We start from the raw sequence: 12,486 nt of genomic DNA, 5'->3' as shown, positions 1-12,486 counted from the left end.
ACGATGGCCTGGACCCCTCGGTGGTGGCAGACCCCAGCCATGCCCTGCAGCTGGCTCAGAGCCGCTCAGGAGGGCCCTCTCTCCTGCCGGCGCGGTCGGCTTCTCAGGGCCGTGGCAGATGCCACTCTGCCATGACCTGGCGGGGAAGGGGAGCGAGCGGCCGTGGGCCGAGCGGGCGGTGGCAGCCCTGCCACCGCCACCGCTTTGCAGAGCCCTCGTCCCAGCCGTGAGGCTTGGCGTGAGTCCGGTGGAGGGAGAGTTTCCTCTACCCCGTTCCCCAGCTTATCCCCTTCACCTTACGGCAACCTCCTGGCCGAGCTCTTGTTCCGTTCTCCGAAAGAGGGAGGTGGGAGATTCCCGGCGAGTCAGGCTTCCGTGGGGTAACTCCAGCAGCAGGTGTGAGCTGAGCAGGCTGCGGGCAACTGAGGGTGCTGAACTGAGACGCCACCTCTCCAAAATGAACCCCCTCAGGCCGGCTGCCAGTGTTGCACCGTGCGGGTCACAGGCCGGGTGGGAGAGGCAGCAAGCATGATACATCTCGGAGGGAACTGGTGTATTGCGCTGTCGTTTTCAGAAGCAAAGTGGAGAGATGGGGCAGGTTGAAACTGAAGGGGCCTTGTGATCCAGTCGGCCAGCACCCACCTTACTGCAGACTGCAGCTGGCAGCGGCTTGCTGCCAAACTGGGAGCAGATGTGCTGAGACGCTGTGGAGGTTTGCCTGGCCTATGGTGTGGGCAGCATTACCATCAGTGCCTTGAACGTACTTGTGTCACAATATCAGAGCATGCTGTGCAATGGCTTGTCTGAACGCAGGAGGGTTTCAGCTGTAGAAGTTAATTCAGTAAAGCCCAAGTACTGCAGGCTATGTTCAAAGAGCTCACTGTCCCAGTGCAGCGGGGTGCCTGTGCGCAGGATGCAGGAGGTGGGGTGGTCTCGCCTGCGCAGGGTTTCAGATGCCACATGCTGGGTAGGAGCCACCACTTGAGATAAACTTCAGGAGGCATTTGAAGAGTGTGACCTATAAGGGACAAGGAGAGGGACTGGAATCGTTTCAGAGAAGAGGAAGGGAAGCTTTCACATCTGTTAACATCTGCACATATCTCTCAGGTCTGTCTTGGTACAAGAGCCTTTACTACCTTCCTCCCCAGGGAAGAGAAGTAAGGAAGCCTTAGCAGCATTACTGGGGAAGGAGCTCCTCAGCAGCAGGTCTAGTGGCACAGGGACAGGTTTTGTGAGGAGCTGGCTGAGCCTTCTTCAGGGCAGAGCCAGTAGTGCGGCTCATCTAACCTGGATCTTCAGGTATACTTGATCCTCACTGAGAGGGGGTGGGGGTACAAGTTAGCTGCCCTCTTGAGGTGCCTTTTAGCCCTCAGGATTTAAGAAATACTTTAGTAATTGCTCTGTGACATTCTAAAGCCTGGCTTTGGCTGGCACCCTTCATATAACTTGATCTTCTGAACAGATCCCCAAATGTCACAACTAAGCACTTGAAGCAAGGCTGGCTGTCCTCTTGCCTTGCCCTGCAGAGCCCATGTTCAGCTCAGTAAACTGAACGTTGCAAAATAAGCCTGGGAAGGAGGCAAGAGTCCCAATCCACCTTGGCTGCTGAAAACTGGGTAAGGCCTGAAGAGTCCCATGTAGCTTGCAGTGGCTTTGTTGTTTGTCCCGAGAGGTGCATTCATGGCTTGTCGCCATATGACCTTCTGTTTTGCCTGGATGAGATCGGGGATGACAGCCTATCTCCAGCTGCAGAGTGGTGTTGAGGTGGCTAGGATTGCCCGTCCCTCATCATGTGCCTCCGGATGGCCAGGCAGACGCCAGAGTGCTCAGGGTGGTGCCGCTGATTCAGGTCACAACTAGCTGACCTCCTCACTGTGCTGTGCCGCAGCTGACATGGTAGCTTGCCTAGTGAATCATAAGTGAATGCCACCGAGAGCTGAGCTTTTTGCAGACATCATGGCATTAGCCCCACACCTTGGCCAAGCTCCAGCTTGGGTGATTCCACTTGGATACTTTAAATGCTCCTGGTCGCCTTTGCCAGGTGCAAAGCTGCACTCTTCTGCCTGCGAGTTTTTGGAGACTTGGGAGCTGTTAAACAGCTGCTGCTTTCATTCTCTGGCTGTTTTCTTGCTGGATGCAGGGGATTTGTGTGTAGATCCTGACTGTGGGACTGTGAAAGAGGCTCTGTTAATGCCAAGCAATTGATCTGCCAGTAAAGGTTGGCTTTATTTTTCCCATCAGCCCCTCTACTATGCTGGCTGCTGAGGGCTTTTATGGGGCGCAGTGTAACTAGTATTGGTTTTGGAGTGTAACAGTCAGCAGCTTAACTAGAGTGATGGTTCATAAGGATATGGCTATAATTAGGTCAGACTGTCTTGTTTGTTAAATTCTCATTCAGCTCCCAAACTTGGCAGTGGGAATGAACTTTGGGCCTTTTTTAGGATTGCCGTCAGTCTCCCCTGGCAAAGAGCATTGGGAAACAGCGCCTTTGCTCTTCTCCTCGCTGCTGGAGCCTGTGGGCACGGGCGCACTGTTGTCCTCTCTCTCTCACAGAGGCTGCTGAGCTGTCATGGGGAACACCACCAGTGAGCGAGTTTCTGGGGAGCGCCATGGCTCCAAGTCCCACCGCTCAGATGGCTCCGGTGCCCCACACCCCACCAAGGAGCACCCACACAAGATCATGGTGGGCAGTACCGACGACCCCAGTGTTTTCAGCTCCCATGACTCCAAGGTAAAAGCTGGCCACTGCCTTCCCTGTCCTATTCTCTGGGGCTTCAGCTCACTGGCTGTGCGGTGCTGTGCTCCCAACCATGTGAGGGGTCTGTGGAGAGCTAAGAGGCTGGAGGAGCTCTGTTGTGCTCTTGTCTGGGATGTGCTGGTGGGCTGGTAGAGGCCAGGGGGAAGTGAATGTGGTCCTGGTTGTCTCTGTCTCAGTCAGACTCTGGTTTTCTTTGCTCAGATTGCTGGGGACAAGGAGTTTGTATCGTGGCAGCCAGATCTGGAGGAGTCAGTGAAACCATCCCAACAGGCTCGTCCCACTGTCATCCGCTGGGCTGATGGAGGCAAAGAGGTCTTCATCTCTGGATCTTTCAACAACTGGAGCACCAAGATTCCACTTATCAAGAGGTACTTAGTCCCTCAGGTCACTCTGTGTCCTCGTCTGCTCCATTGCAGGGATTGTTTTCCCTTCTCCATGCTGATCGCTGTTCCTTTTGCTCACCTGGCTTTTCTCAGCTCACCCGAGCTAGAGGGTCTGAGCACAGATATGTGGTCAGCTTCTTCCCTGGGTGGTGCTGCAGTGGCAGTGGGAAGTTGTGAAAAGAGGGACAGGACAGGATGGGCTACTTTGCTTGTCCAGTTGGATGTCACACAGCAGCTAGTCCTGGCAGCAGAGCCCTGCCCAGGTACGCAGCAGTCATCTGGAAGCTGTCAGCTCTTCCCTTGGCTGTGGCCTTACCCCATGCCTAGTTGTGTTGTTGCCAGCAGGGGTTGTTTGTTTGTCCCTCACATGTCTTCCTGCCCTAATGATGTTCCCGCTGTTTCGCAATACATCTGTGATTTCCGTGGAAACGCTGTGTAGGACTCTGGGCATAATCCCAGAAAATCCTCTGGAATGGATTTATCTCAATTGCAGGCTTCATGAGCAGAGCAGTTACATTTGCTGCCCCTGTCCTGCAGTGCCGGCACAGGGTTAGATGCTTTGCCCACACATCCTCCCCAGTGTGTCTTGCACAGAGTGTCTGTCATATTGACTTTCCCTGGGCATGCAGGGCTAGAGTGCCTCTTGCGCTCCTTGCAGCTGGACTCCCAGGGGTTTGAACCACGCTAGTGCTCTGAGCGCTCGTGCCTGTTATGTCCATGCCTCAGATCAGTGACAAGGAGCAAGCCTAACCCTGCATAAAAGTGTTGGGGTGGAGGGGCTGGGCAGTACCTGAAAAAATGCTGTTTTCTGGGACCCCATGGAAGAGCAGCATCCAGAGCATCAACAGAGTAATGCTGTTGCACTTCTCTTTGCACAGCCACAACGACTTTGTCGCTATCTTGGACCTCCCAGAAGGAGAGCACCAGTACAAATTTTTTGTGGATGGCCAGTGGGTCCATGACCCATCTGAGGTAACACTCCAAGTTTATCCCTGCAGATCTTCTCTTCTTCCAGGGACTAGATGTGATGTAACTGCAGCAGAGGGGGAGCGGGAAGAGCAGAGAGTACCTTCCAAGGGACATCTCCATCCCATGAGTCCTTTCAGGGGCTGGTTTCTCTGGGCTTAGACATGCTGTATGGGGGAATCTTGGGAAGGTACTGAGGGGTAGGGAAACACCAGAAGGCCTTTAAGTCCCATTGAGAATTGGCTACATGGGAAGATGGGCTGTGGGGTCAGCACTCACTTTCAGATTCTCCTCCAAACTGAACCACGTGGTAGCAGCATGAGGAGAGGACACTTACCCATCAGCATGTAGCAGGACAGAGGATGAAAATAGGAGGTGATGTAGGACCCTGGGAGTAAAGGGAAATTCTCCCAGGGTAAACAGCAGAGATCTGCAAGTGGTGCCAAGCTATGCTCTGAGGTGTGCAGCAAAGGCAGCTTGGGCCAGGAAGATCTAGGAAGCATTGAATGTGCTTCAGTTGGAGGTGGACATAGGAAGACTCTTACCTCAGTTCTTTCCAGCCTGTGGTCACCAGCCAGATGGGGACGATTAACAACCTGATTCATGTCAAGAAGTCTGACTTTGAGGTGTTCGATGCTTTGAAGGTGGATTCCCTGGAGAGCTCAGAAACCTCAGGTCGGGGTGAGTTTTTGTGGCATTACAGCTTTGCATGTGCTATTTGCTGTGAGGCTCACTGCTCTGGGGGTGAACAGACCTCCTGAGCAGAGGTGTGGGCCTGCACCTGGGAAGATTAGTGTTAGGCAGCGTGTCCTCAGCAGCCTGAGGCCTCATCTCTGTGGAGCATCTGTGCTGGTGTAACTTGCTCTGTGCTAGCACTGTCCTAGAGCAGGGCCAGTGCCTGTGCACGGCTGAGGCAGCCATTTCAGTCTGGTGAACTCCAGGATCATCAGCTCTTTCTGTCTGCTCAACTGTGAGTAAGTCATCTGATCTGGGGTACAAGCTAGATGAGAGCAGGATACAGGTTATTTTCAGCAGCTACTCTTGGTTTTCATGCCAAGGTAATTTGTACTAGTGCTAGCACATTGGAAACCTCCCTGTCCACTTGTGTTACAGCAGCAGGTTAGGTTACCACACAGACACTGGCATTGCTGGCTTGGTGTGTAATTTTGGCAGGTAACTCAGTCGTGTTTTGGTCTGGGGCATGCTGAGTGCAGCTGCCACCCCTGGTACAAACCTTGTCTCAGATACAGCTCAGACAGAGCTCAACTCAGCATCCTTGCCCAGCCTGGGCAGGACATCCATCATTGGGAAGAAGCCAGCAAGCAGCAGCAGCTCCAGGGAGGTGGAGCCCTTCTGTGTATTGGTTGTTCTGAAACGATCAGGTCAGATGTGGCCGGGAGATACGGTCAGCCCAGCTTCCCATGGTCCCTCACATGGGGTGAGCAGCTGCTCACGCTAGGCTTCCCCTTTGCCCTTTCCAGAACCTCATCGGGCAGCCCTGCAGCCCTGAGTGCGGAGGGGTGCTGCTTGCTGTGCCCTGCTGCAAAGGGTACAGCTCTGAGGCAAGCTGGCTGCTTGCTGCAGGGAGAGGGACCCAGCTGTGTAGAGCTGCGTGTGGGGGTCCTGGGGTGGATACCGCAGGGTGCTTGTGCTGTGTCAGAGCATGTACCAGCTTGCAGCCGTGCTTGGAAATGCCCAGGGCTCGCCTTGCTGCTTATTCCACTGTGAAAAGGCCAAGCTGTTGCTGGAGGATACATGGCCATGGCTCATAGAAGACGTTTGTGCCTGAAAGACCCTGCTGGGTCCTTCTCAGCTTCTTGAGAGCTGCTCTGTGCTCGCCCATGCTGCTTTAGCCATTTCACACTCCTTCTTTCTCTTCTCTTTAGACTTATCAAGCTCACCACCTGGACCTTATGGCCAAGAGATGTACGTATACCGGCCTGAGGAGCGCTTCAAATCCCCACCCATCCTCCCGCCTCACCTCCTCCAGGTCATCCTGAACAAGGACACCAATATCTCGGTGGGTACCAGCATACTGCCTGCACACAGAGCACCACACCGGGGTTGGAAGGGGAGTCCTGTCTGCAGGGAGCCTGGTCTCCTTGGCTGAGGTCCAGTCCTTGGCACTTCCCTTAACCACGCTGGTTTGCCCCCTTGCTCTGCCTGATTGTTTGCTGAGCTCGGTTCCTGTGTGGAACAGCCAGAGACACCAGTGGCTCAGAATGCAGCTCCCTGTGATGGCTGGGGCTGGGGGTGCAGGCCTCCGCTGTTCCCGTGTGACACTCCTTTCCTCCTAGTGTGACCCTGCGCTGCTGCCCGAACCCAACCACGTCATGCTCAACCACCTCTACGCGCTCTCCATCAAGGTAAGGGCAGCAGGGGGTAAGATGCAGGCAGGGGAGCTCCTGTGGCTCCCCGGAGCCTGCAGAACCTGGACAGTATGGGGCTGGAGATGGTGGTGCAGGGATCGGAGGACCCATGCCAGGACAGCATGGCTGCCTGCTGAAGCAGGGCACACTCAGGGCTGTATGTTGTGGGTTTCCTTACGGTTCCCTTGAGCTGCTGTGCACCAGAGCCTGCCCTGGCTCTGCTCTGGCTCCCTGTCGTGGGGGTTGCACGTGTCTCGCTGGCTGTGAGACTGAGAACAGCAGGGACAGGCTGGGGCTGCTCCCCAAGCCCACCAAGCCTTTCTGACGGCTGCTAGGGGGTGCCCCACGCCCGGGTTGGCGCAGCCAGGCTGTGCTGAGCTCTCCCTTCTGCTCCCACTGACACGGTGGCTCTCGCAGGACGGCGTGATGGTGCTCAGTGCCACGCACCGCTACAAGAAGAAGTATGTCACCACGCTGCTGTACAAGCCCATCTGAGCCGGGGCCTCGACCGCCCTCCACGCAGGACGCGAAAAGCCGCTTTGTCTGCACATGCTGGGCCACGGGACTGTGTGAGAACTGGCCACTGGCTCCAGCCTTGAACCTGGCAGGGACACAGGCCCAGATCACAAGCCCAGGGCCACTGGGCCCTCTGGCACTGTCCCATCCTACTGCTGTGGTTTGATTTAACCCTTGGATTCTGCCCACCTACAGCTCCCCTTGGCTTCTCTGAGTCCCTGGGGCCACTTTGCTGCTCACCAGATTAGCCTTTCCTCATGGCCAACATGGAAAGGGCTTCACCCTCCCCATCTTCTCCAGGCTGCAAGGGCCCCGAGGCAGCCCTGCCACTGCCCCTGGCCCGGGCCTCCAGGAACATGTCCTGCCTGCTGAAGGTTTCTGTGATGTCCTGGTGATGGGCCTCCAAGGCCACCTTGACCCCAGGGGCTCTGGGACACCCCAGCCTGTCACCTGCCCCCCTCCTTGTGCTCCCTGCATTTTCAGAGGGCTCTCAACTCTGGCTGCAGCCCCAGCCCTCTGCCAGGTTCAGCGAGGAGCCAGCAGGAGCAAGGGCAGAGCCGGCCACAGCCACACTTGCCTGCTGCTGGGACAGCACTGTCGAGGACTGAACGCCCCATCCCCAATATCGAGTGGTTCCACAGGGCAGAGCTGACGTCACAGCCCGGGGGACCCCTGCATACACTCACGCAGAGGAGGCCTGGGGGGAGCAGAGCAGAGCGGGTACCCCCCAGCCCCAGCTACACCGCCTGCTGCCAGAGCAGTGCCATACAACAGGGTTTTCTCTATTTATTACAGTATTTATTGTTCTCGGTGCTGCTGGCCTGGTGTTGGCGGAGGGCTCTGAAGCAGCAAGGGGAAGGGAGTGCTCATTGAGGTGTGGAGCTGTCGTTGGGGTGCTGGGGTGGGTGTCAGAGCCACCCCCTTGGGGCCAGGTGGTACCTATGACCCCCCCCCCCCCTCCCCGTGCTGTGGGTGGCTTAGGGAGGCGGGAGCATGGCTGCAGAGACGGGCATGCCAGAAACACCACAACCCAAAGGAAACCTTTATTGGGGATTTCCCAGCCACTCAACAGAATGTGGCACTTCTTACATCTTCCTCCTGCACCATGGCACCAACATGCCTGGGGAGCCCCAAGAATGCAGCTCCCATACTTCTGTCTATATACATATATCCACGAGCAGGGACGGGTACATGGCAGGGTTACAAATGGGACCAGGTCCTGGGGCAAGAGGTGCTGTGACGCCCCACTCTAAGCACTGTGAGTGGAAGGGGGCAAGCACTGAAGCACAGGGCAAGCAAAGCCTAAGCCAGCAGCTGCTGTGATACCAAGCGAAGGTGGGCAGAGACCATACGACCACCACAGAAGCCCAAACCCGCAGCACTGGGGACCACAGACTCTTGTCCACCCCAGCCCTCGGCAGTAGTAGGGACAGGGTTTGCTCCAGCTCTCCAGTGTGGCACGGCTCGGCATCGCTCCCTGCCCTGCCAGAGGCTCATGTGACAGGCAGGGCCTGCTGGGCCTTCACCTGGTGAGAGAGCATGTGGTGGCATGGGGACACAGGCTGGGGACAGCCAAGGAAAACAGGTCCCTGTGTGCCCCCACACACACGCTGCACCCAGTTGCCCTCTCAGCACCCCTGTCAGACAGTGCTCTGCTGGCAGAGCATGGGGGCATCTGCCCCTATCCTGTGCTGGCTGCCAGGGCAAACTCACCTCCAGGTTTGTCCTGGCCTTGCGCAGCACATTGTGGGTCCTGGTCACTGTGAGGGAGAGAGAGGGACAGCATCAGTGAGGTCCCTGTGCCGTGGAGCCACCCCAGGCCCATGTGTACCAGGCCAGCTTGGCCGTGCCACCCCACAGCAGGAGGCCACCCGGGCCACATACACTGGCTCACTATGAACTGCTCCATGCTGTCCTTGAGCTGGGCTGTGCCACGCAGCTGCTCAACTGTGCTCCGCAGAGCATCCTCCCTCTCGGACAGCTGGGCCCGCAGCGCCGTGATCTCGCCCTGTAGCTCCTGCTCCTGGGACGAGACAAGCGCGATGAGCAGCAAGCGAGCATCCAGCCTTGCCGGCCACCAGCCCCGTGCTTACCTTGCCCTGGTGCTGGGCAGGGCCGACGGGCAGCACAGTGCTCCAAAAGGCAGCAAGAAAAGATGCACACTCCTCCAGGACGCGGTGCAGGGTGCTGGCGCTGCCCCAGAGGTGCCCTGCGCCTGCCCACCCCAGGGCCTGTGGGAGAAGGGTGCGGGAGCGGGTGCTGCTGGAGCACCCACATCCCACTGCACCCGGGGACTCGCTGTGCCCAGCCCAACACGGCAGGGCAGTGCTGGCAACAGCCCCCAGCCTGGGGGCTACCTGCCACTTGCTGGCCCTGCAAGCCTCAGGGCTGATAGTGGGCTCAGGAGCCGCTTTACACATGGGCCACGGAGGGTCTGGCCTCCCGCTGCCGCCAGCCCCGTCCTGCCTATGTGTTACCTCCTTTCCCGGGAGCGGGCAGTTGGGCAGCCCGAGGGCCGGGCGCGTGAGACACATCAGCTTGTGGGCCAGCGCCTTCCCTTCCAGGATGTGCTGCTCTAGGGCCCGGTAGGTGTCCAGGCGGCCGACGACATGGGCCCCCATCAGTCCCTTGGTTTTGCTCACTAGTGGGTCTACCCCACGTGCCTCTGTAGGACAAGCAGGGCTACATGAGCACTGCCTGCTCCTGCCATGGCCCTCCCTGTCCCATCCCTGGGAGCTTGGCTCTGCCCTGGGCTCTCCAGCCTTGCTCAGCAAGGGTGCTGCCACGTCTTTGTCAGGTCTTGGCAGCCCCTGGGGCACGCCTGTGGGCAGGCTCCGGTACCCACCATCCATCTGCCGGGCCACCGATGTGTCAGAGGGCAGCGGGGAGAAGAGGGGAGCTGCTGAACTTGTGCCAACATCCCGCACTGGAGGAGATGGGAAGCAGCCTGGAACAAGAAGCATCAGCCCCTTGCAGCTGGCTATGACTGCCTGGGGCTGTAGCAGGCCTGCCCTCCCTCGATGCCTGCCAGCAGGGCCACCATGTCCCTCCTGCCATCAGGGTGGGGTCACCCAAGAGTTGCAGAGGGGCCAGGCACTCCCAGACCAGGAGCTGGGCAGAAGGGTTGGCAGCGAGGGTTTTAGGGGGCTGGATGTGGGTCCAGTACCTGCACGGGTCTCGGCAGAGGGGCCAGGGAGGCTCTCATAGACGTGCAGCTCTGCGCGCAGGGTCTGCAGGAGCACACGATGCTCCTCACACTGCTGCTGCAGGAGCGTCACTGTGTGCTGCAGCCTGCAGAGGGGTGACGTGGGGCCAGTGCCAGACATTGCCACCCAGCCCTACTGGCCCCAAGGCCACAGTGCCCCAAACTTTACCTGTTGTTGTCCTCCTGCAGAGAGCGCCGCTCTTCCCGGAGCTGCCGGACACCCTCTTGATGCTTGGCAAGCTCCTCCACCAGCCTCTGCTGCTCCCCACACCTCTGGCCCAGCTCTGCTTCAGCCTCCCGTGCCCGGGAGCAGGCAGCCAGGAGTGCCTCCTGCACCCGTGCCAGCTCTGGGAACAGAGAGCATGGAGGTGTCACTACCACCCTGCTCAGCCAGTGCCCTCCTGGGTTCAGACCCAGGGTGCTGGTGGCCTTGGCCCTACCTTGGGAGAGCTGGTCACGCTGGAGCCGCAGGGTCCGGTTGTCCTCGTGCAGAGCCTGGTTCTCCTCGCTCAGCTGCAGGCCCGGCTCCAGCGTCTGGGCGCAGACATCTCCAGGCAGTCCTGCAAAGCATGATTGGTGTTGAGCATCTCTCCCCAACACCCCGCTGTGCACGGGGCAAACACCCTCCCCGTGCAGTGAGGCATGCAAAGCCCAGGCCCCCCGGCAGCCCTGGCCCCCGTGCAGCACCGTACCGCTGGCCTTGCTGGTGGAGGCCAGGCGGCGTTCGAGCTGCTCCCGGAGCCGGTCATTGGTGCAGATGGACTCCTCGAGGCGCTGGCGCAGGCTTCGGATCTCCACCAAGTGTTCCTCCAGCAGGTCTGCGCCTACCACAGACGAGGAAATGGCTCAGGGCAGGGGTGGCTGTGCCACGTGCCTCAGGCCATTCCCACTATCCTGCCCCACACCAGAGACGTGTCCCACAGCCAGGTGCCAGGTCTCCTCCCTGCTCCCCACACCCAGGCAGGATGCCCCCATGCTCCCCAACATGGACCTTACCTGTTAGCCTCTGGCTGGAGGGGTATCCCGACGGCAGGGCCCCATCAAGCAGCTGGCCAGGAGGGGGTACGTCCCAGAGTGTGCGGGTCTCCTTGGCCCCGGAGATCTCAGCCAGGCTCTGCAGTGCACTGTGTTGGCAGAGCAACGCTGGGGCTTTGCTGCCCTCTCCGAAGGGGCCCAATGGGGCTGTGGGCTTTGCTGGTGCCATGGGCAGCGTCACATCTGCACGCACAGGGCAAAGCAGTGAGGAGGAGGAGCAATAAGCAGGAAGGAAGAATAGGGGTAACACACCTCTGCCATGTGCTTTTTGCCCCCTTCTTGCTCTGCCCAACAGCACAATCCAGTGTCCCCCATCACTGACCTCCTGTCCTGGTCAAACCCATTCCTCCTGAGGAGCAGAGGCTCTCCCAGGGACTTGCTGATTATGTGACCCAAGTTGGAGGGTCTCAGCCCCACTCCTACACAACAACTGACCAAAGCAGCCCTTTCTCAGAGGCCCTAGGACATGCAAGTGCCCACACCAAGGGCTAGTGCTGCCTCAGGCTGTGTCCATCCCACCCACCAGGTCCTCTCTATGTGAGAGCCACGTGTCCCCATTGTTCCCCAGCCAGAGTGATGGGACCCAACCACAAAGCAGTAGCCACAGGAAGCAGGAGAAGGGCCAGGGCAGGACAGGCAGGTTAGAGGGGGTGGGGGGCCATGCGGCACAGCATGGCACGGCACAGCACAGCATGGCACAGCACAGCGTGGTGCACAGGGCAGGCAGGACCAACCACATGCCGGAAGCACACGCTCACTTTCTCCCAGCTGCCTCCGGAGCACCTGGAGTTCCTGCTGTGCCTCAGCCAGGGAGCAAATGGGGGTCCCGCAGCAGCCCAGGAGAGGGGAAGCTGCGGGATGGGGGGGCCCAGCAGGCAGGAAGGGGGGCAGCCCAGGGGTCAGCACAGGCAGGGAGGCATTAACAGGTTTGGACAAGGAGTTGAAGTGAAGGCCTAGAGATGGAAGAGAGATTGAGAGAGATGTTAGCGCTGCTCTGGCTCAGCCTAGCAGGGACTCCCCCTCCCCGGGGGCACTGGGGGCCCTGGCACAGCCTGAGCAGCCCAGTCCCCCTGTCTGGAGGCACTGCAGGCTAGGATGGCCCACACAAGGTGGGTCAGATCCCAGCCTTGCAGGGCTGTGGTACAATGGCAGGGCTCCCTGAGAGGCTCCCCTGCAGCCCCAGGTGCTGTGTGCTCACCCCCCCGGCTGGCACTGGGGCACGGTGCCACATGGCCAGTCTCTGTCCAGGGTGCT

The 12,486-nt window shown here is 58.9% G+C and overlaps 3 protein-coding genes across 12 annotated transcripts in view; 2 read left to right on the top strand and 1 right to left on the bottom strand.

The window, feature by feature from the left end:
- Positions 1 to 12,486, top strand: part of PLPP6 (phospholipid phosphatase 6) — a 29,298-nt gene that overhangs the window by 16,344 nt on the left and 468 nt on the right. The window contains exon 4 of the mRNA XM_026853534.1: positions 5,283 to 5,288. The gene's annotated coding sequence lies outside the window, so the exon portion shown is untranslated. The remainder of the gene's footprint in view (positions 1 to 5,282; positions 5,289 to 12,486) is intronic.
- PRKAB2 (protein kinase AMP-activated non-catalytic subunit beta 2) lies at positions 38 to 7,802 on the top strand. 2 transcript variants are annotated; one of them, XM_026853533.1, is made up of 7 exons: positions 38 to 2,731; positions 2,960 to 3,126; positions 4,020 to 4,113; positions 4,668 to 4,782; positions 5,994 to 6,127; positions 6,405 to 6,473; positions 6,894 to 7,802. In XM_026853533.1, exons 1-7 carry the CDS (start codon positions 2,570 to 2,572, stop codon positions 6,969 to 6,971), a joined length of 819 nt encoding a protein of 272 aa, XP_026709334.1. In that variant the 5' UTR covers positions 38 to 2,569; the 3' UTR covers positions 6,972 to 7,802. The 2 variants fall into 2 exon arrangements, with proteins under 2 accessions (XP_026709334.1, XP_026709333.1); XM_026853532.1 differs by having other exon boundaries at positions 43 to 2,731; positions 4,668 to 4,788.
- The window catches only part of LOC113482649 (myomegalin-like), a 33,658-nt gene continuing 29,625 nt past the window's right edge, over positions 8,454 to 12,486 (bottom strand). For 7 of the 9 annotated variants that reach the window (XM_026853522.1, XM_026853521.1, XM_026853524.1 and 4 more), the window contains 11 exons: positions 11,991 to 12,185; positions 11,194 to 11,415; positions 10,890 to 11,021; positions 10,638 to 10,757; positions 10,367 to 10,544; positions 10,159 to 10,283; positions 9,838 to 9,939; positions 9,086 to 9,657; positions 8,877 to 9,015; positions 8,706 to 8,752; positions 8,454 to 8,518 (listed from right to left, as the gene is read on the bottom strand). In XM_026853522.1, the coding sequence (XP_026709323.1) occupies positions 8,486 to 8,518; positions 8,706 to 8,752; positions 8,877 to 9,015; positions 9,086 to 9,657; positions 9,838 to 9,939; positions 10,159 to 10,283; positions 10,367 to 10,544; positions 10,638 to 10,757; positions 10,890 to 11,021; positions 11,194 to 11,415; positions 11,991 to 12,185 (1,865 nt within the window). In that variant the 3' untranslated portion in view covers positions 8,454 to 8,485. The remainder of the gene's footprint in view (positions 8,519 to 8,705; positions 8,753 to 8,876; positions 9,016 to 9,085; positions 9,658 to 9,837; positions 9,940 to 10,158; positions 10,284 to 10,366; positions 10,545 to 10,637; positions 10,758 to 10,889; positions 11,022 to 11,193; positions 11,416 to 11,990; positions 12,186 to 12,486) is intronic. The other 2 variants (XM_026853519.1, XM_026853518.1) reach the window with 2 other exon arrangements.

The sequence above is a fragment of the Athene cunicularia genome, assembly GCF_003259725.1.
Source record: "Athene cunicularia isolate RWA chromosome 8 unlocalized genomic scaffold, athCun1 chr8_part1, whole genome shotgun sequence".
Taxonomy (NCBI): domain Eukaryota; kingdom Metazoa; phylum Chordata; class Aves; order Strigiformes; family Strigidae; genus Athene; species Athene cunicularia.
This window is presented reverse-complemented; position numbering and strand designations above follow the sequence as displayed.